This window comes from Myotis nattereri (assembly GCF_964212035.1).
Source record: "Myotis nattereri genome assembly, chromosome: 12".
Lineage (NCBI taxonomy): Eukaryota > Metazoa > Chordata > Mammalia > Chiroptera > Vespertilionidae > Myotis > Myotis nattereri.
Window position 1 is genome coordinate 24,172,736 of NC_138087.1, and position 17,149 is coordinate 24,189,884.

At 41.1% G+C, this 17,149-nt stretch overlaps 1 protein-coding gene across 1 annotated transcript in view; it reads right to left on the reverse strand.

Annotated features, from left to right (window-relative positions):
• The window catches only part of ADAMTSL1 (ADAMTS like 1), a gene marked incomplete at both ends in the record, with an annotated part of 891,527 nt that extends 880,353 nt beyond the window's left edge, over positions 1-11,174 (reverse strand). Inside the window, one exon of the mRNA XM_081104271.1 lies at positions 10,939-11,174. Within this exon, the coding sequence (XP_080960397.1) occupies positions 10,939-11,025 (87 nt within the window). The remainder of the gene's footprint in view (positions 1-10,938) is intronic.
• Positions 11,175-17,149: the final 5,975 nt, after the last annotated feature.

Below are 17,149 nucleotides of genomic sequence, written 5' to 3' on the forward strand. Positions count from 1 at the left end.
TCTATCGAAAGAACACTTGAAAAGCAAAACTGATAAAGTCTTTTAGAAAGTGCAACAAACTTTCATAACAATAAAGAAAAGATTTTAAAAGGTAGATGGTCAATTCAGGAAGCATAATAACTGACTAACAAGTTTCACAAAAAGCAAACACAAAATGCTGGCAAGGAAAGTATCAGACATATGAAAATAATATTCCCTGAACTAAAGGACATAGACCTATTGCAAGGACATAAAGAATTTACCATGCTGTATTGAAATTACCCACATCAAGGCACATCATCATGAAACTTTAGTTCAGAGGTCAGCAAACTATGGCCAGGGGGCCAAAATCTGGCCCAACACTTATTTTTGTAAATAGTTTATTGGAACACCGCCAAGTTCAATAATTTACATACTGCCTATTGCTGCTTTGTGCTGTTAAAACAGAGTTGAGTAGTTGCAACAGATACAGTACTAGAGCGTACAAAGCCTAAGATATTTACCCAAGAGAAATGAAAACATACGTTCACACAAAAACTTGCACAGGAATGTTCATAGCAGCATTACTCATAACAGCCCCGAGTGAAAACAATCCAAATGTCCATCCATAGACAAATGGGTAAACAAAATGTGGCATGTCCATACAGTGCCATATTTTTCAGCCATAAATAAAGTACAAATATAGGCTACAACTTGGATGAACTGTGAAAACATGCTAAGTGAAAGAAACCAATCCCTAAAGTTCACATATTATATGATCCCATTCAGATGAAAATTCAGGGTATTAAAATGTATAAAGAAAGTAGATTCGTAATTGCTTGGGGCAGGGTTTGGTGGAGAATAGGAGTGTAGTAGCTAAAGAATAAATGTGTCATTTTGGAGTAACAAAATTTTCTAAAATTGACTGTGGTGATGGGTGTACATATCTGAGAATATAATAAAACACTGAATTGTGCTCTTTAAATGGGCAAATTGTATGATATATGAAGTACATCTCAATAAAGCTGTTTATTATTTTTTTATTTTTTTATTAAAGGTATTGGGGCGACATTGGTTAATGTAATTATATAGGATTCAAGTGTACAATTCTATAGTATATCAGCTGTATATTGCATTGTGTGCTCACCACCCAAAGTCATCTCCTTCTCACCATATATTTAACCCCCTTTACCCTTTATTTCCTCCCCTCACTCCCTTTTCCTTCTAGAATTAAAAATACCATGTCTGAGTCTATGAGGTTTCCTTTGTTTGTTTGTTTGTTTATTAATCCTCACCTCAGGATATTTTACATTGATTTTTAGAGAGAGTGGAAGGGAGAGGGAGAGAAACATAGATGTCAGAGAGACACATCCATTGGTTAACTCCCGCACGTGCCCAACGAGGGCTGGGGATCAAGCCTGCAACCGAGGTAGGTGCCTCTGACCAGAGTCGAACCTGGGACCCTTCAGTCCGCAGGCTGAAGCTCTCTACCCACTGAGCAATACTGGCCAGGGCTGAGTCTATGAGTTTTTGTGTATTTTAAAAAGAAAATATGCTAGAAAAAAAATGGAATAATAACACTTCACCTGGCACACCGTAGCCATTACAATATGTTAATGCTGACCATTGAGTCTTTAAAATGTGATAGAAGATCATGAAAGGTTGCCAAAGTAGGATGTGAAAGTGAATTAGGGAATTATATCATAATCAAAGTCTAATGGTGAATGATAAATCACATTAAAGGCATACTGTAAGGACTATGAAGGAGGGTGGAATTAGTAAAGGGGGTCAACTGAGTGAAGGTGGATGGAAACTACAGCTTTGGCGGTAAGCACACTGCAGAGTATTCAGATGTTGAACTATAATATTGTGTACCTGAAACCTGTATCATGTTATAAACCAATGTTAACTCAGCTCAAAAGATAAAAACGACCTATGGAAATACTAGTAACTAACATGAAAAATCTCAAAGGATTAAAAACATTATCTAATATTAATAAAGACAAAGACAGAGTTGATTTTAGAGCACAGATGATTGCCAGGGATAGAGAAGGTCATCTAATAATGACAAAAGGGTCAATTCACCAAAAACATAATTCTAAATGTTTATGCATCCAATTACCATCAAAATAAATAGAGCAAAAACTTCAAGGAACAACAGACAAATCCACAATGGTAAATGGAGATTGCAAGACTCCTCTCTCAATAATTGATACAGTAAGTATACAAAAATCTGTAAAGATACAGAATATTTTAATAATAACCTCAACCAACTTGTCTTAATTGACATTTACACAATACTCTACCCAATAACAAACTGACCAGAAAAATTTAGAAGACACAAATTTGTAGAAAATTTAATGCCTTTTAAATATACATAAGAACATTTATTATACCATATTCTGGGACATAAAGCAAATTTCATTAATTTAAAAGGATTCAAATTATATAAAATGAGTTCTCTGACCACACTGGAATTAAATTAGAAAAAGAATAACACAAAGACATATGGAAAATCTCCAGATTTTTAGAAACTAAACAATTCACTTCAAAATACAGGAGTAAAAGAGGAAGTCGGAGGGAAATAGTTTTTTAACTAAAAAGAAAAAAAAAATGAAAACACATTTTGATATGCCACTAAAACAGTGCTGAGGAAAAATTTGTCATTAGACACCTATATTTGAAAACATTAAATGTCTCATATCAATAACCTCAGCATTAATGAACTAGAAAAATAAGACCAAATGAAACATAAAATAGTAGGAAAAAAGTAAATAAAGATGAGGAAAATAATAAAATAGAAAACAAATCAATAGAAAAAACCCATGAAACCAAAAGCTACTTCTTTGAGAAGATCTATACAATTGATAAACCTCTAAGAAGATTGATCAGGGAAAAATAATGAATAAATGAGCAAAACCAGGAATGATAGAGGTGATATTATATGTTTTACATAATGAAAAAATAATGAGGCATCATGAACTACTTTATGAAAATAAATTCAACAACTTAGATGACATAGACAAATTCATGAAAGACACAAACTACCAAAGCTAACTCAAAACAAAATGGATAACCTCAATAACTCTATATTTATTCAAGAATTTAAACTTATAGTTAAAAATCTTCACATGAAGCCAGTTCAAAGTCTGGATGGCTTCCCCGATGAATTCTACCGAACATTTAATGAAGAAATCATTTACAAACTCTCCCAGAAAATTGAAAAAGAAGGAATATTTCACAACTTATTCTGTGAGGCCAGTATTACTCTGAAACTAAAACCAGACAAAGATATTGCAGAAAAAACTACAACCAATATCCTTCATAGACAAAGATGTAAAAATTCTAATCAAAACTTACCAAATTGAATCCAACAATGTAAAAAAAATAAAAATAAAGGAATAATATATTACCACCAAATTGAGTTTATCCCAGGAATGCAAGGTGAGTTTAACATGTGAAAGTCAATCAATGTAATTCACCACATTAACATACTAAAATGAAAAACCATATGATAATTAGATTTAGAGAAAGCATTTGACAAAAGCCAACATCCATATTTTATAACAACTTTCAGCAAATAAAAATATAAAAAGAACATCCTCAAGGGCATCTACAGAAAACCTACACCTAACATCATACTTAATGGGGAAACATCAAATTATATTTTCCTAAGATCAGGAACAAGGCAAGAATATCTATGCACACCATTTCTATTCAATCTTGTACTGCAGGTGCTAGCCAGTGTTATTAAACAAGGAAAAGAAATAAAAAGTATCCTGATTGGTAAAGAACTGTCTTTATTTGCATATGACATGATTATATGTGTAGAAAATTGGTGGGGTATAGCAAAAAGCTACTGCAACTAATAAACGAGTTTAGTAAGCTTGAAGAAAATACAAACTTACAAAAATCAATTTTTTTAAAAATACTAACAAGGATCAGAAACAAAATTTTAAAAATAGTGCCATTTTAAAAGAGCATCAAAAATATGAAATACTTACCATTGGCTCTGACAAAATATGTAAGACCTGTATGGTGAAAACTACCAACTATTGTTTAGGGAAATTTAAAAAGACCTAAGCAGAGAGTTATATAATGTTCAGGAATTATGAAACAACATTAAGAGACTAATTCTCTCAAAATAAACCTATAGATTAAAACATTCCCAATTGAATTCCTGCACACATCTTTTTTAATTGGCAAACTGATTCTAAAACTCATAAGAGATAGCAAATCAATGTCCAGCAAACAACAGAATAAGTAGGAAGAATCACACTTCTTGAGTTCAAGACTTCCTGTACAGCTATAGTGTTAATGATAGTGTGGTACTGGCACAGCAATAGACATACAGTTAACTGGAATAGAATAGAGAATCCAAAAATAGACCCATACAGGTATGGCAACAGATTTTTAACAAAGGTACAAAGGCAATTCAATGGAGAAAGGACAGTCTTTTCAAAAACTGTGCTAGAACATTTGAATACCCATAGGCCAAAAAATGAACTTTGTTCCATATCAAGCCCCACATACAAAAATTAACTGAAAATGAAACATAGACTAAAGGTAACACATAAAATTATAAAAGAGAAAATTTCTATGATCTAAGTTAGACAAATATTTCTTTAAAACAGGAGCAAACACATAATCTACCAAAAAAAAAAAAAAAAAAAAAACCCACACAACAATGAGGCAAATTCAACTTTATCAAAATTAAAAATTGCTGTTCATCCAAAACACTGTCAAGAAAATGAAAAGACAAGCCACATATTGGGAGAAAATATTTGCAAATGATACCCTCTGATAAAGACTTATAGCCAGAATATATAAAGAATTCTCAGGAACTCAATAATAAGAAAACAAATAACCCAATAAGAAATGGATAAAATATTTTAATACAAAATTTTGCCAAAGAATATATATGGATTCTACATAAATCCATGAAAAAAATGCTCAACATAATTCATCATGAGGGAATTTCAAATTAACACCAGAACATGCTACTAGTATGCCTACTGGCATAGCTTCAATAAAAGACTGACCTCACCAGGTGTTGGCAAGGATGCAGAAGAATTGGAAATCTCACCTACTGCCAGCAAGAATGTAAAATGGGCCACCTCACACCTGTTAGAGTAACTATTATCAGTACGACAAGGAATAAGTAGTATTGGAGAGGATGTGGAGAAAAGGGAGCCCTGACAGACTGCTGGCAGAAATGTAAATTTGGTGCAGCCACTATGAAAAACATTATGGAGAGGTCCCTTAAAAAATTTAAACTAGAGCTACCATATGACCCAGCAATCTCTCTTTTGGGTATCTACCTGAAAATTTTGGATACACTATTCGTAAAGATGTAAGTACCCCTGTGTTTATTGCAGCATTTTTCACAATAGCAAAGACATGGAAACAACCTAAGTGCCCTTTGATGGATGATTAAAGAAGATGTGGTACATATACTGGAATATACAATGGAATATGACTCAGCCATAAAAAAGATAAAATAGTGCCATTTGTGACAACGTGGGTGGATCTTGAGAGTATTATGCTAAGTTAAATAAATCAGAATAGAAAGAACAAGAACCATATGATTTCACTCATATATGGGATATAAAACAGGAAGCAACAAATGGGCAAACAAAGCAATTTTAAAAACGTATAGACACAAACAAAATGGTGGTTCCCAGAGAAAAGTGTGTGTGGGGAGTATGAAGAGGATACAGGGGTTTAAATACATGGTGATGGAAGGAGACTGTGCTTCAGTTGGTGAGCATACAATAGAGCAGGGGTCCTCAAACTACGGCCCGCGGGCCACATGCAAATACAAATACTGTATTTGTTCCCGTTTTGTTTTTTTACTTCAAAATAAGATATGTGCAGTGTGCATAGGAATTTGTTCAGTTTTTTTTAAAAAACTATACTCTGGCCCTCCAACAGTCTGAGGGACAGTGAACTGGCCCCCTGTTTAAAATGTTTGAGGACCCCTGCAATAGAGTATACAGATGTCATATTATAAAGTTGTGCACCTGAGTATTTATATATATATATATATATATATATATATATATATATATATATATATGTGTGTGTGTGTGTGTGTGTGTGTGTGTGTGTGTGTGTAGTTATTGAACAATGTTATCCCAATCAATTTAATAAAAAATAAAATAAAATGGTACAATCTTCTGAAAACTGACAGTTTCTTAAAAAGTGAAACATACACCAATGATTCAGCATTCCATTCCTAGGCACTTACCTAAGATAAAACAAATGAAACGACACGTCCATATAGACTTGTATACAAACCCTCATAGCAATTTGATTTGTAATTACCAAAAACTGGAAGCACACTGTGCACCACCAGGGGAATGCTGGTGGACAACAAACCATAGTGCATCCAGAAAATGTGATACTCAGGAATAAAAAGGAATTAATTGATACATGCTACAGCATGGATAATTCAAAATAATTATGCTGCATGAAAGAAAAACACATTTAAAATCTGGGGGTACCGCCCTAGCTGGTTTGGCTCAATGGATAGTGTGTCAGCCTGTGGACTGAAGGGGCCCAGGTTCGATTCTGGTCAAGGGCACATGCCCAGATTACGGGCTCGATCTCCAGTACAGGGCATGCAGGAGGCAGCCGATCCATGATTCTCTCTCATCGTGGATGTTTCTATCTCTCTCGCCCTGTCCCTTCCTTCTCTGAAATCAATAAAAATATTTTTTAAAAAAGGGGGCACCACCCAGGCTGGTTTGGCTCAGTGGATGGAGTGTCGACCTGCGGACTGAGGGGTCCCGGGTTTGATTCCGGTTGGGGGCATATGCCCGGGTTGCGATCTCGATCCCCAGCATGGGTGTGCAGGAGGCAGCCGGTCAATGGTTCTCTCTCATCACTGATGTTTCTATCTTTCTCTCCCTCTCCCTTCCTCTCAAATCAATAAAAAAAAAAAAATTTTAAACAGGGGTACCCACTGTATGAGTCCATTTACACAAAATTCTAGAAGATATATTAATTTTTTGTGACAGAAAGTATGTCACTGTTTGCCTGGTGACATTCGGTGCCAGGAAAGGCAGGGAGGGATTGCAAATGGTAATAAGGAAACTGCAGTGATGATGTTGTGTGTACACATATGTCAGAACTTAGCAAAGTGTATACTTTAAAGACGTGTGGTTTACTGTAAGTAAATTATACCTCAAAATAACATAAAACAACAACAAAAAGAAAAGACTGACTAGGGTAAGAAGTTGCTGTTTCCTTAAAAACCTTTATAATTTTTTTAACCATGCAAATTTATTATCATGTTAAAATTAAAAATAAAACAAGAGCAAGGACATACAAAAGGAATAACAAAAGAAACAAGTCTTCTTTTCTTCAAAATTTTTAACTGAAAATCAGGTGCCCATAAAGGCACAAATTCTCTCCAGCCATCCTGGAACTATTTACTTCCTACTGAATTCCTAACAAGAATGCAATTATAACACATAGTAAATAAAAATATTCAGCCTTAATGTTTGAATGAGCTATCACTGATATATCAACAAAAGAACATGAATTGCCATTAAGTGGTATTTTTAAGCAATAACAGTAGATTTGTGTTGATCTAGCCACAACCTTGTTTATTTTTACAGGGATTGCTATAGTTAGGTAATAGGAATCATTAAATAGGTGATAACTGCTAGTGGTTAAAACCCCAATACTAGTCTACTTCCTTACCTGGGAGCAATTTGGGCAATAGGATGAATTTGGGTTCAGCTGATGAACTGAAGGTGGTATCAGTAAAATAATCAGTTTCGCCGAAACCAGTTTGGCTCAGTGGATAGAGCATCGGTCTGTGGACTGGGAGGTCCCGGGTTCGATTCCAGTCAAGGGCATGTACCTGGGTTGCGGGCACATCCCCAGTAGGAGATGTGCAGGAGGCAGCTGATCGATGTTTCTCTCTCATCGATGTTTCTAACTATCTTTCTCCCTTCCTCTCTGTAAAAAATCAATAAAATATATTTAAAAAATAATAATAATTAGTTTCATTAAGAACCTAATTAATGAGCTACCTTCAAGTTTCACAAGGAAAGAAAAGAATCTTGCAAGTTAGGAAAGTGATTCAGCCAGCACAAAAGCAGAAATTCAGTGAAAAGAAAGAAAAAAAATGGTGGGATTTCCAAATAATTTTCATTTGCATTTAAATCATTCTTTGGACTTTTAGAGAATAAAGCTCAGGTGTAATTCAGTTTAGGGAGCCAGAAGCTCTTGAACATAGACCCTCCTTTTATTCTGGCATATATACACACACACAGACACACACACACACACATATGCCTAAGCGACCGAACAACTGGTCCCTATGATGTGCACTGACCACCAGGGGGCAGATGCTCAGCACAGGAGCTGCCCCCTGGCAGTCAGTGCGCTCCCACAGCCAATCTCCCACGGCCCCCATTGCCAACCAGGCCCGGGGACCCCACCCATGCACGAATTGGTGCACTGGGCCTCTAGTATATTTATACGGTCTGATAACTCTGGTAGTCATGCCTTCATGGATGAGTGTTGATTTAAAACCTGTTTAAAGAATGTATAAATTCCAAACAATTTCAAATTATTTGGTATTGGCTATTGGTGATAGAATGATTTCTTGATATTATGTACCCTCAAATTTCTGGTCTGTGTAATCACTGGTTAGACATAATGCCCATGTGGTTTTAAAATAAAGTAAGCAAGGACATTAGAAAGTGGTGCAAGGTCAGCTGCTTCTGAGCAACACCTGAGTAAATTAATTGTAAAGTATTGCATTCTAACAGGAGACAGGACCATCTACCACTTCAAACTCTTTTCTATCCCTTCCCTGACAGGTTTAGTCAGGCTCCTCACATGTGGACAGCAGCCCTGCCAAGAGGAACTAGAAAAAGTCATTTAGAGTTAAATGAACCACTTCCAACGTAGGCTCGCGCACACGGGCACATGCACATACACACACACACACACACACATACACACACGTGCACACGCTCAAATCTGCTTTCATCATCTTCATCCAGAAGATAATTGGTTGACAAGCAGAGCAAGGAGGAACAGGTGTGTAATGCAGAAAAATCCTAAACATCTGAAAAGCACCAAATGACTTGAAATAGGTCTGAAAAGGCAGAGTGGGCAAGTATAAAAAAAAAAAAAAAAACAGCAAAACAGACACACAAAAAACACACAAACCCATAAGTCTAAGAAACTCATTATGCATTTTGCTGGAATCAAATATTCTCAGATATTTTACCAAAATCTCAGGGGTAAGAATTTCTACCCCTGTGGATATTTGGAAACAAGACAAGGCATTCTGTCTTGATTTGGGTTAGATGTCAACCTGCCCAGGTGAGGAAATGGTGTTATGGGTCTTGACGGCAAGGACACAGCTAGTGAGGGACAGCGCAGGACTGGAAGCTCCGAGTTAAAGGTGCCCTCTGGAGCCTGTCTCTTAGGCCCTCTTTACTGTTCTCCTTCGAGTTTCCTTTTGGGATCATGATTTTATAGAACAGATTTTTGCACAGTGTTTTTCAACCCAGCTGCTCCTCGAAATCACCTGGAGCTTTATAAATTCTGATACCCCATGCCCCAAGGATTCTGATGCAATCTAGCTGGGGTGTGGCCCCAGCCAGGGAGTTCCAAGAGCTCCCACAGGCAATCCTAATTCTGCAGCCATGGAGCAAAGCATGTTGGGAATACAGCTTGCTGATAATTAAGGCACGTTTTTGCAATGCTTTTTTTAACACTCCAGTCTAAGCAGGTGTTCTCTGTTGAAAATTTCTGTCCCTTGGTTGGGTAGCTCTTGCTGGCCAGCCTGCCCTGGGCCGTTTTTAGCCATCATTCTTGGTCCTTGCTCATCCTCAGAAAGTGCACCACTCCAATCAAAGTGACCATTAAAATAAAGATCCAGAAACAAGCTTCTAAAGTTAAGTAAAAGCAAGAGAAGGAAATCCCCCGATTTGGACAAGTCTCCATAAGCAAAACAGAGGAAAGGGAGGCTATCTGGCCATAATTCCGGCCAAGAGTATTTGGGCATTTTCCCAGAATTACCCAAGTAATACTGCGAAGAGCAAATTCATGTAGGCTAAATTATGTACAAACTGCCTAAATCGTGCGGTTTAATCAAAAGTTACCTGACTCTGGAAGCCTGGATATCAAAGACACCACACGCATCTTGGGTTTGACTAACACCCGGCCCTTCCCTAAATAGCTCCCTGCCGGGTCCTTCAGGAATAAACCGTGGCCAAGCTGACTGTGGATTAGACACTCTCCCAGGGCCCTTGGGTGCCGCCTCCGGGCCTGAGCCACCCACTCAGGAGAACTCCCCAAATCCTACACCCCTTCTGGCTCCAGAGACAGCCTAGGTAGGAGAATTCCAAGGGGGCGTGGTGAGGGCGCCTCCTCCTGCACCCGCCAGAATCCGAGCGCCAGGGAGCCCACCTGGGCTGGCGTCCGCACCTCTTACCCCGCTCTGCTGCGACCCAGGGACGCGGGGGGCCCAGGGTGACGATGTCAGAAGTTCACCGGTCAAGGAAAGGACGGGTGTCCCAGCGCCCGAGCCTCCCAACGCGGCCTGAGCCTCCGCCACGAAGGAGAGCAGGGGCTCCGCGAAGGATCGTCCCGGAGGGGTGCGGGGTCTCGGGCTCCCCGGGAGAAGGCCGCACCCCGGCTCAGGCGCCGCCTCCTCGCCCCGACTCTGCCCAGCTGGAGGCAGGACCCGCGCGCGGGCGGGAAGCCGGGGAAGGGCCCCCGGAGGCTGGGCTGAGGCTCCGCGCGGCTCTGACCCCGCCAGCCCCGGGCTCGCCGCGAGGGGCCGCCTTAGCCCCAAACCCGCGCCACCTGTCCCAGCTCGGGTAGCAGCGCGGTCTCGGGACAGATCCTCGCTGGGGAGAGCGCGCTCCGCCGCCGCGCAGACTAGGAAAAAAAAAAAAAAAATGCCGGGAGAGGGAGGAACGCCAAACGCGCAGAGCGCCCTACCTGTCCGGCGACAAATAGCAGCCACCAGGTGCTGCCGAAGATGCGGACCGCGAGCGCCGAGTGCCAGGGCGCAGCCGGGCGTGCCATGGTCCCCTCGCGGGAAAGAGGGGGCAGTCCCGGGCGAGACCCCTTCTCAGAAGCTGTAGCCGCGTCCCTCGCGGGCTGCGGAGGCCGGACTCCCGGGTGAGTCTGCGGGGCAGGGTGGCGCTGGCCCGCCGCGTCCTCTGAGCCGCCCTGTGGCCGCGGCGCCCGGCGGCTTTAAATGGGAGCGCGTGCGCTGGGGGTGGGGGCCTTATTTGTGAATGTGCTGCTTGTCTTGGCTCGGGATGGTTCGCTCTCCAACCCCCACCCACCCCACCCCCAACACCCCCTCCGGCTCCTGCTCCTCCCCTCCCGGGTCAGCCCAGTGAAGGCGGGGAGCGCAGACACCCAGCCGCCGGGGCAGCGACCGCGGTGCGCCTTTCGGGGAGCGGGGCTACCTGCTGGCTTCTAGTTATTTATTCTTTTTAAAGGGAGGGTCCGGCGCTACACGTCTTGCTCGTGTTTGGAATGCCATCCCGCCCGCCCTGCGTCAATGCAGGATGAGAAGGGAAAGGTCTTCGGGACTCTGGCACTTTCAAGGGAACGAGTCCCCAGGGCCATTCCCTGTGCGTTTTGCCTGGAACTCGGAGCCCTGAAGCCACGGAAGGGCCCCCGAGGACTGGGGGGCGGGGGGGTAGGGGGAGGTTGGTGCGTGTGCGGAGAGGGTCCCTGATTAAGAAACTGGTGGCACAGCGGGGCAGAACTGAGCGTTACCCTGTGCTAGCCCGTCCCTGGGGACCCGTCCCCTGGGGACACGGACAGATTCTCCTTTGGAGTTCATTTGTTACGCAACCAGAGTTTAGGGAAAGAGGATTCGCTCTAGATCAGCGGGAACCCGAGACAGCTAAGTATGGATGCAATGACCCAGGAGCCAGTGTCACGCACAGGGAGCCCAAGAAATGAGTTCATGGAGACTGACTTCACTTGCTGTTTTCTTGTGTCAGTGGGTTTCTGGGGGCAAGCCAGGGTGCCCCTTCCCTGAGCGTGGGCCACGCTCTCATTACTTACACTTGAACTTTCAAGCTTTCTCCCTACCGGCAAATAAGCCTCCGTGCCCTCTTTCTTTGCCATTGGGATCCAGGCTCATTTCTTCCTGAAAACCTGGCGCTCCAGAGCCAGTTTCCCAAAGCATCTTTATAAGAAAGCAAATACCCCACCCTTCTTCCAGCGGCCTTCCAGGCCACTCCACCCCTCTGGAACCTTGGCAGGGAAGCAAGCAGAGGCGGGGAGCTGGCCCCACTTCAGTAAACTCCGTACGATAAGAGGATTCAGCGCAGCGCTGGTGAAATAACTTTTGTGAAGTTCCCACGTGCAAGCACTGGAGTGAGCCCAGCATAAAATGAAGACGCCGCCATACTCCCTAGCAACCATTCATTCAGTCCACATATTCCTAAAGCCAAGGGCTGTGTTTAAACGTTGCAGCCCAAGAATGACCTAGACCGAGGTGGATCCTGCCTGTTTCAGTTGCGTAAACAGACCAGACACAAACTGTCTGCTGACAGTGAGAGGCATGGCCAGGGCAGAAGTGCCTTTAGGAAATGAATGCATATGTGCCAGCAGCAGCATGTGTGTTCAGAATAGGGGGGTTTTGTTCTTGTATGTGGCAAAGGAGCTGCTTCTCAGAATTCGTCTATTTACTCATTATGTGCATATTTTTTGCATTGCCAAGATATAAACAAAAACAAACAAACAAAAAATAGAAGCAGACAAAAAAAAGTCTCCCTTTGATCTTAAGAGTCCCAGAAAATAAAAATTGGAAAGTCAAAATCTTTAGAGATTTTTTTCAAGGGGTTTTTAGGCCAGTCTTTCCATATGAATTGGTAAAGAAGAAAGGCTAAGATATTAAAAAACAAACAAAAAATACAAACAAAAACCACAGGAGCTGGACATAGGAAAGAGTTCCTAGGGAGGGTTGCAGATGGCTTGTCTTGCTAGGACATTTGAGCCACAACATTGATCAACAAAAGGCAATACTGGGCTTGGTGGGTGGTGGGCCTAAATGGTGGGGTGGGGGAAGGTAAAGCACCACACTGGAAGAAAGGACGCCCATCACATCGGTGCGCCAGGTGTCAGTGCTAGGCAATATTACCTGAATTAAATCTTCAAACAACCCTCAAATAGGTGCAAATCACAGATCACCCCAACAGGGCAGGTAAGTGTCACCACAGCATAATTTTCACCAGCCTTAAGTGGGCTCTCAACACTGCCTGTCAATCTCCCTGGTCCACTTGATAATCCTGAGGCTCAAGGGCTATTCTCCCAAAACTGGAATAAGACCCAGGTGGGGAACACAGTAACAGAATTTCAGGCTTGAAAGGGAACTCTAGCCCAACCACATACTCCAAACCTCTAAGACCTTTTCCATCTCTCATTCAATAGCCACATTTTAGTTTACAGATGGGTGAGGAAACCAAGGCCCAGGAGCATTACCTGACTTGCCCAATGTCTCACACTGTAAGAGGCAGATTGATTTCTGCCTCAATGTGGTGTGGAAGGAGTGCGCTTCTCTTCTCTGAACAATCAGTTAACAGAAGTAAACAAGAATGTAAGGCTTAGTTAAGTGGAGGGTAAAAAGGGAGGTGAGAGCCCTAACTGAGGAAGACCAGCTAAGAAGATGCTGCTGTAAACCAGCCAGGTGATGACAGTTCCATTACTGGAGATGGTCTCCAGCAACTGGAGAAGTGGGTGCTGGGAAAACCAGAGAGAGGGAAGAAAGCATTATTTGTTCTGTATAATATGGGCAGATGGCACCGCCTCAGAGCATCTTCTTTCCACAGGTCCAGCTCCAGATCCTTGTGTCTGGCATCAGATTCAAATGTTAGCAAATTGTCTGGTTTTGTTGGTTATTCATTGTTTGCTTACAAATCTACAGAGTCTTAAACTAATTTCCAAATAATATACATCACTGAGAGTTTAAGAACTAAATGAATGAGGTGAAAGAAAGTATTGTCATTATCCACTGAAGATCAAGTTTCCTTGATGCTGCAAAAAATATAGGGAGGATGCTTTAAAACAGATGGTTTTACTTAACAGCTTCATGACCTCACGGTGACACAAGGACTAAGAAATGTCACATTCCTCAGGTACTAGGATCCACATGGAGTTTCAAAAGAGCCCAACAACTACAGATGGCTCTTCATCTCACCCCAGTCCCCGTCTTGCCAAAGCCTCTGCTTTGGGCCACAAGCCCTTTCATCTGAGACTAACATCAGGAGTCAGACCTATGAAAGAATCGTTCAATTGACACATTAAAATACATCATTGAGACTAACTCTAACTGTTGGTCATGGTGGCACTTCTACTCCATTGATTGCTCACTCTTCCTGTCCCTTTTTATCCAGAATGTTTTGGGTTCTTTTTTCAGAAAGCATCATTTCAAAAACACTTGTTCCAATACCCTACACTCCCTTGTGCCTTGATCTATTCTTGATACTTCAACTCAAAACAAGTATCTGCTTTCTCAGTGCCTACCCTACAGGAGCCAAACACTGCGGGGGCGGGGGGGGGGGCACACAAGTGTCAGATAAGTGTCACCATAGCTTAATTTTCACCACCCTTAAGTTGGCTTTCAACACTGCCCATCAATCTCCCTGGTCCATTCACTCATCTTGATGTTGACCCTCTAGCAGGGGTAGGGAACATCTGGCCCGAGGGCCATATAAGGCCCACAAAATCATTTGGTATGGCCCTGCCAAGTCATTCGGAGTGAGTTAATTAAACGTTAGACCAAATGTAGCAGGCTAATTTTTAAGTTGATAATTTTTGTCTGGCCTGTGAATGATGTTATAAGTATCCAAATGGCCCTTGGCAAAAAGTAGGTTCCCCACCTTCTGCACTTTCTCCAAACCTGCAGCTCCTCCGTTCCTCACTTCCCCTTCAACAGATATTCAGAACTCTGCCTTTCAGAGAAAACCTATTAAGCTAAATGAGAACAACTACAACTTTACCTTTTCCATCAAATCTACTTATATCCTCAGCCATCCTGCCCTTTTGTTTTCTAAGGCCAGTCCCTCCACATGCTCTGAATCTAATCTCCTCTTGCTTTCTTCAACTACTTAGAAAACTTACTACCATTTTCCCTTCTCTCTGCTGTATGGTCCACAACTCCCTGTAAACTCTACCCTATCTTTCAATATTCAAACATGCTCTGGCCTCCCCATTATAAACAAAGAAATGAATATTTCTCCTTCAACCACTTACAACTTCTTTCCTTCATAAGCATAATTCTTAAAAGTGTATCTATACTCCGTATTACCTTCCTCCCTTCCTGATTAACCCTCAATACATTCAACTCAGAATTTGGCCACCACCACTCTCCAAAAAATAGAACCTACTACCCCCAGTCACCAGTTACCCCTACGCTGTCATGTCCAATAAACATTGGTGGGTCCTCTTACTTGTCCCACCGAGCAAAACCATGTGCCATTGTCAATCACTCCTTCCTTTTTGGATGCTTCTCAGACACTGGCCTGCTACTCTCAGGAACACTACTCTTAAACATGCCATCCTCTTCCTTCCCAATCCCCTGATCTAGTTAACTACTGAGCTGTCCCATATCTGGGTTGGATTCCTTATTTATATGCATTTATGTATCTGTATTATTTTCCTTCCAAAAACTGACTCTAATTAATAATCATATTTTTTATTAATGTGATTGATTCACCAAAATGTCTTTTCCTATCCCACTAGGTTGTAAATTCTATAGGGGCAGTTCACCATTGTGGATTTAATGCCTGCCCAGACCAAATGCCCAGCACATCATGTTTGACAAAATAAAAATTTGTTGAATTAATAAATGGGTGAATTTGTACCATACTCCATATCTTTCTGTGAGCCAATCCGGGCACTTAACCATCAAGTAAACATCAAGGAAACCATCAAGTAAAAACTGCAAGCTCTTTGGGAACAGACGTTATATGTTATTGACCTTCATCCCAGTTCTACAAATGCCCTAGGAACATAGACGTTACTAACAATAAAAAATGACTGGCTGACCGTTTAAATGAATAGACAGAATCCACTAACAGAATCGGAAACTCCTTAATCATGTAAATTCCTAGCCAAACTTCAAGTAAAAATTCATGTCATATAATTATTGAACAGATAAAACATTACACTACCCCTTCCTTCTTCTAAAAAAATATAATGAAGTTTGGTATAGGACCGATTATGTTCCTTATTATCACCTTGAAGTTTCCCCAACAAGGAGAAATCAAAAAGTAAATAACATAGATAATATATACAGAACATCCACCACAATACAAGTTATATTTTTCCCTAAATACTTAGAAACAAGAGGAAGGGGGAGGTGCACATTCTGTGATACAGAGTTAAGATTTATCTAAATTAGTTCTAGTTAGTATGTCGTGTACATTATAAAATGTCCAGCAAGAAAGGCACTTTCTGATAACTGGCTCACATCCTGCTTCATTCTCCTGTTGGTCTTTAACTAGCTAGAAATGCCCTTCTTGTCAGCCTTTATTTGCCTCGGTAGACAAGCAAAACACTGAGCAAAGCTGTTCAGTCAAGCAAAAGGTTCGTTTTGGACAAGCTGAATATCACAAAATCTGTTCAAAGAAAATATACATACCTGAATTATACAGTTAAAAGTCTCCTCGCTTGAGTGAAGCTGTTTCAACAGTATTCCAGTCCATAGGGACGTGTGGCTTCGACTATTACAAACTGTTAAATTATGTGCATAATAAAAATGATAGGAAACATAAAGTAGTATTACATCTCACAGAAATGACTCAAAGCCATATTTCCAGAAAGCAAACCCTGGAAGTCCACGGTTTCACTTATTCCCTGCCCTGATTTAATCTCTGTCTTAATTTTGTCTTTCCTGTGAACATTCAGATTTTTTACTTAGTTTCAGCTACTGCGTTTCTAGGTTTTTAAATTATGACCAGTAAGACTAGTTGAAACTGAATGGACAGAGGTCTATAAATTGACATTGAGATCAAAATATTTAAAGTTACCTCTTTCCTTCTAAGGGGAAAACTCAGTGTCTCATGAGGGTTATAACTTATCAGCAGACTTATCTTTCCATTCTATAACACTGAGTTACTGAGGAGTGCTTGAGGTCACGCTGATTTCCTGGCATCCATCTAACTGCATTCATGATAGTGTG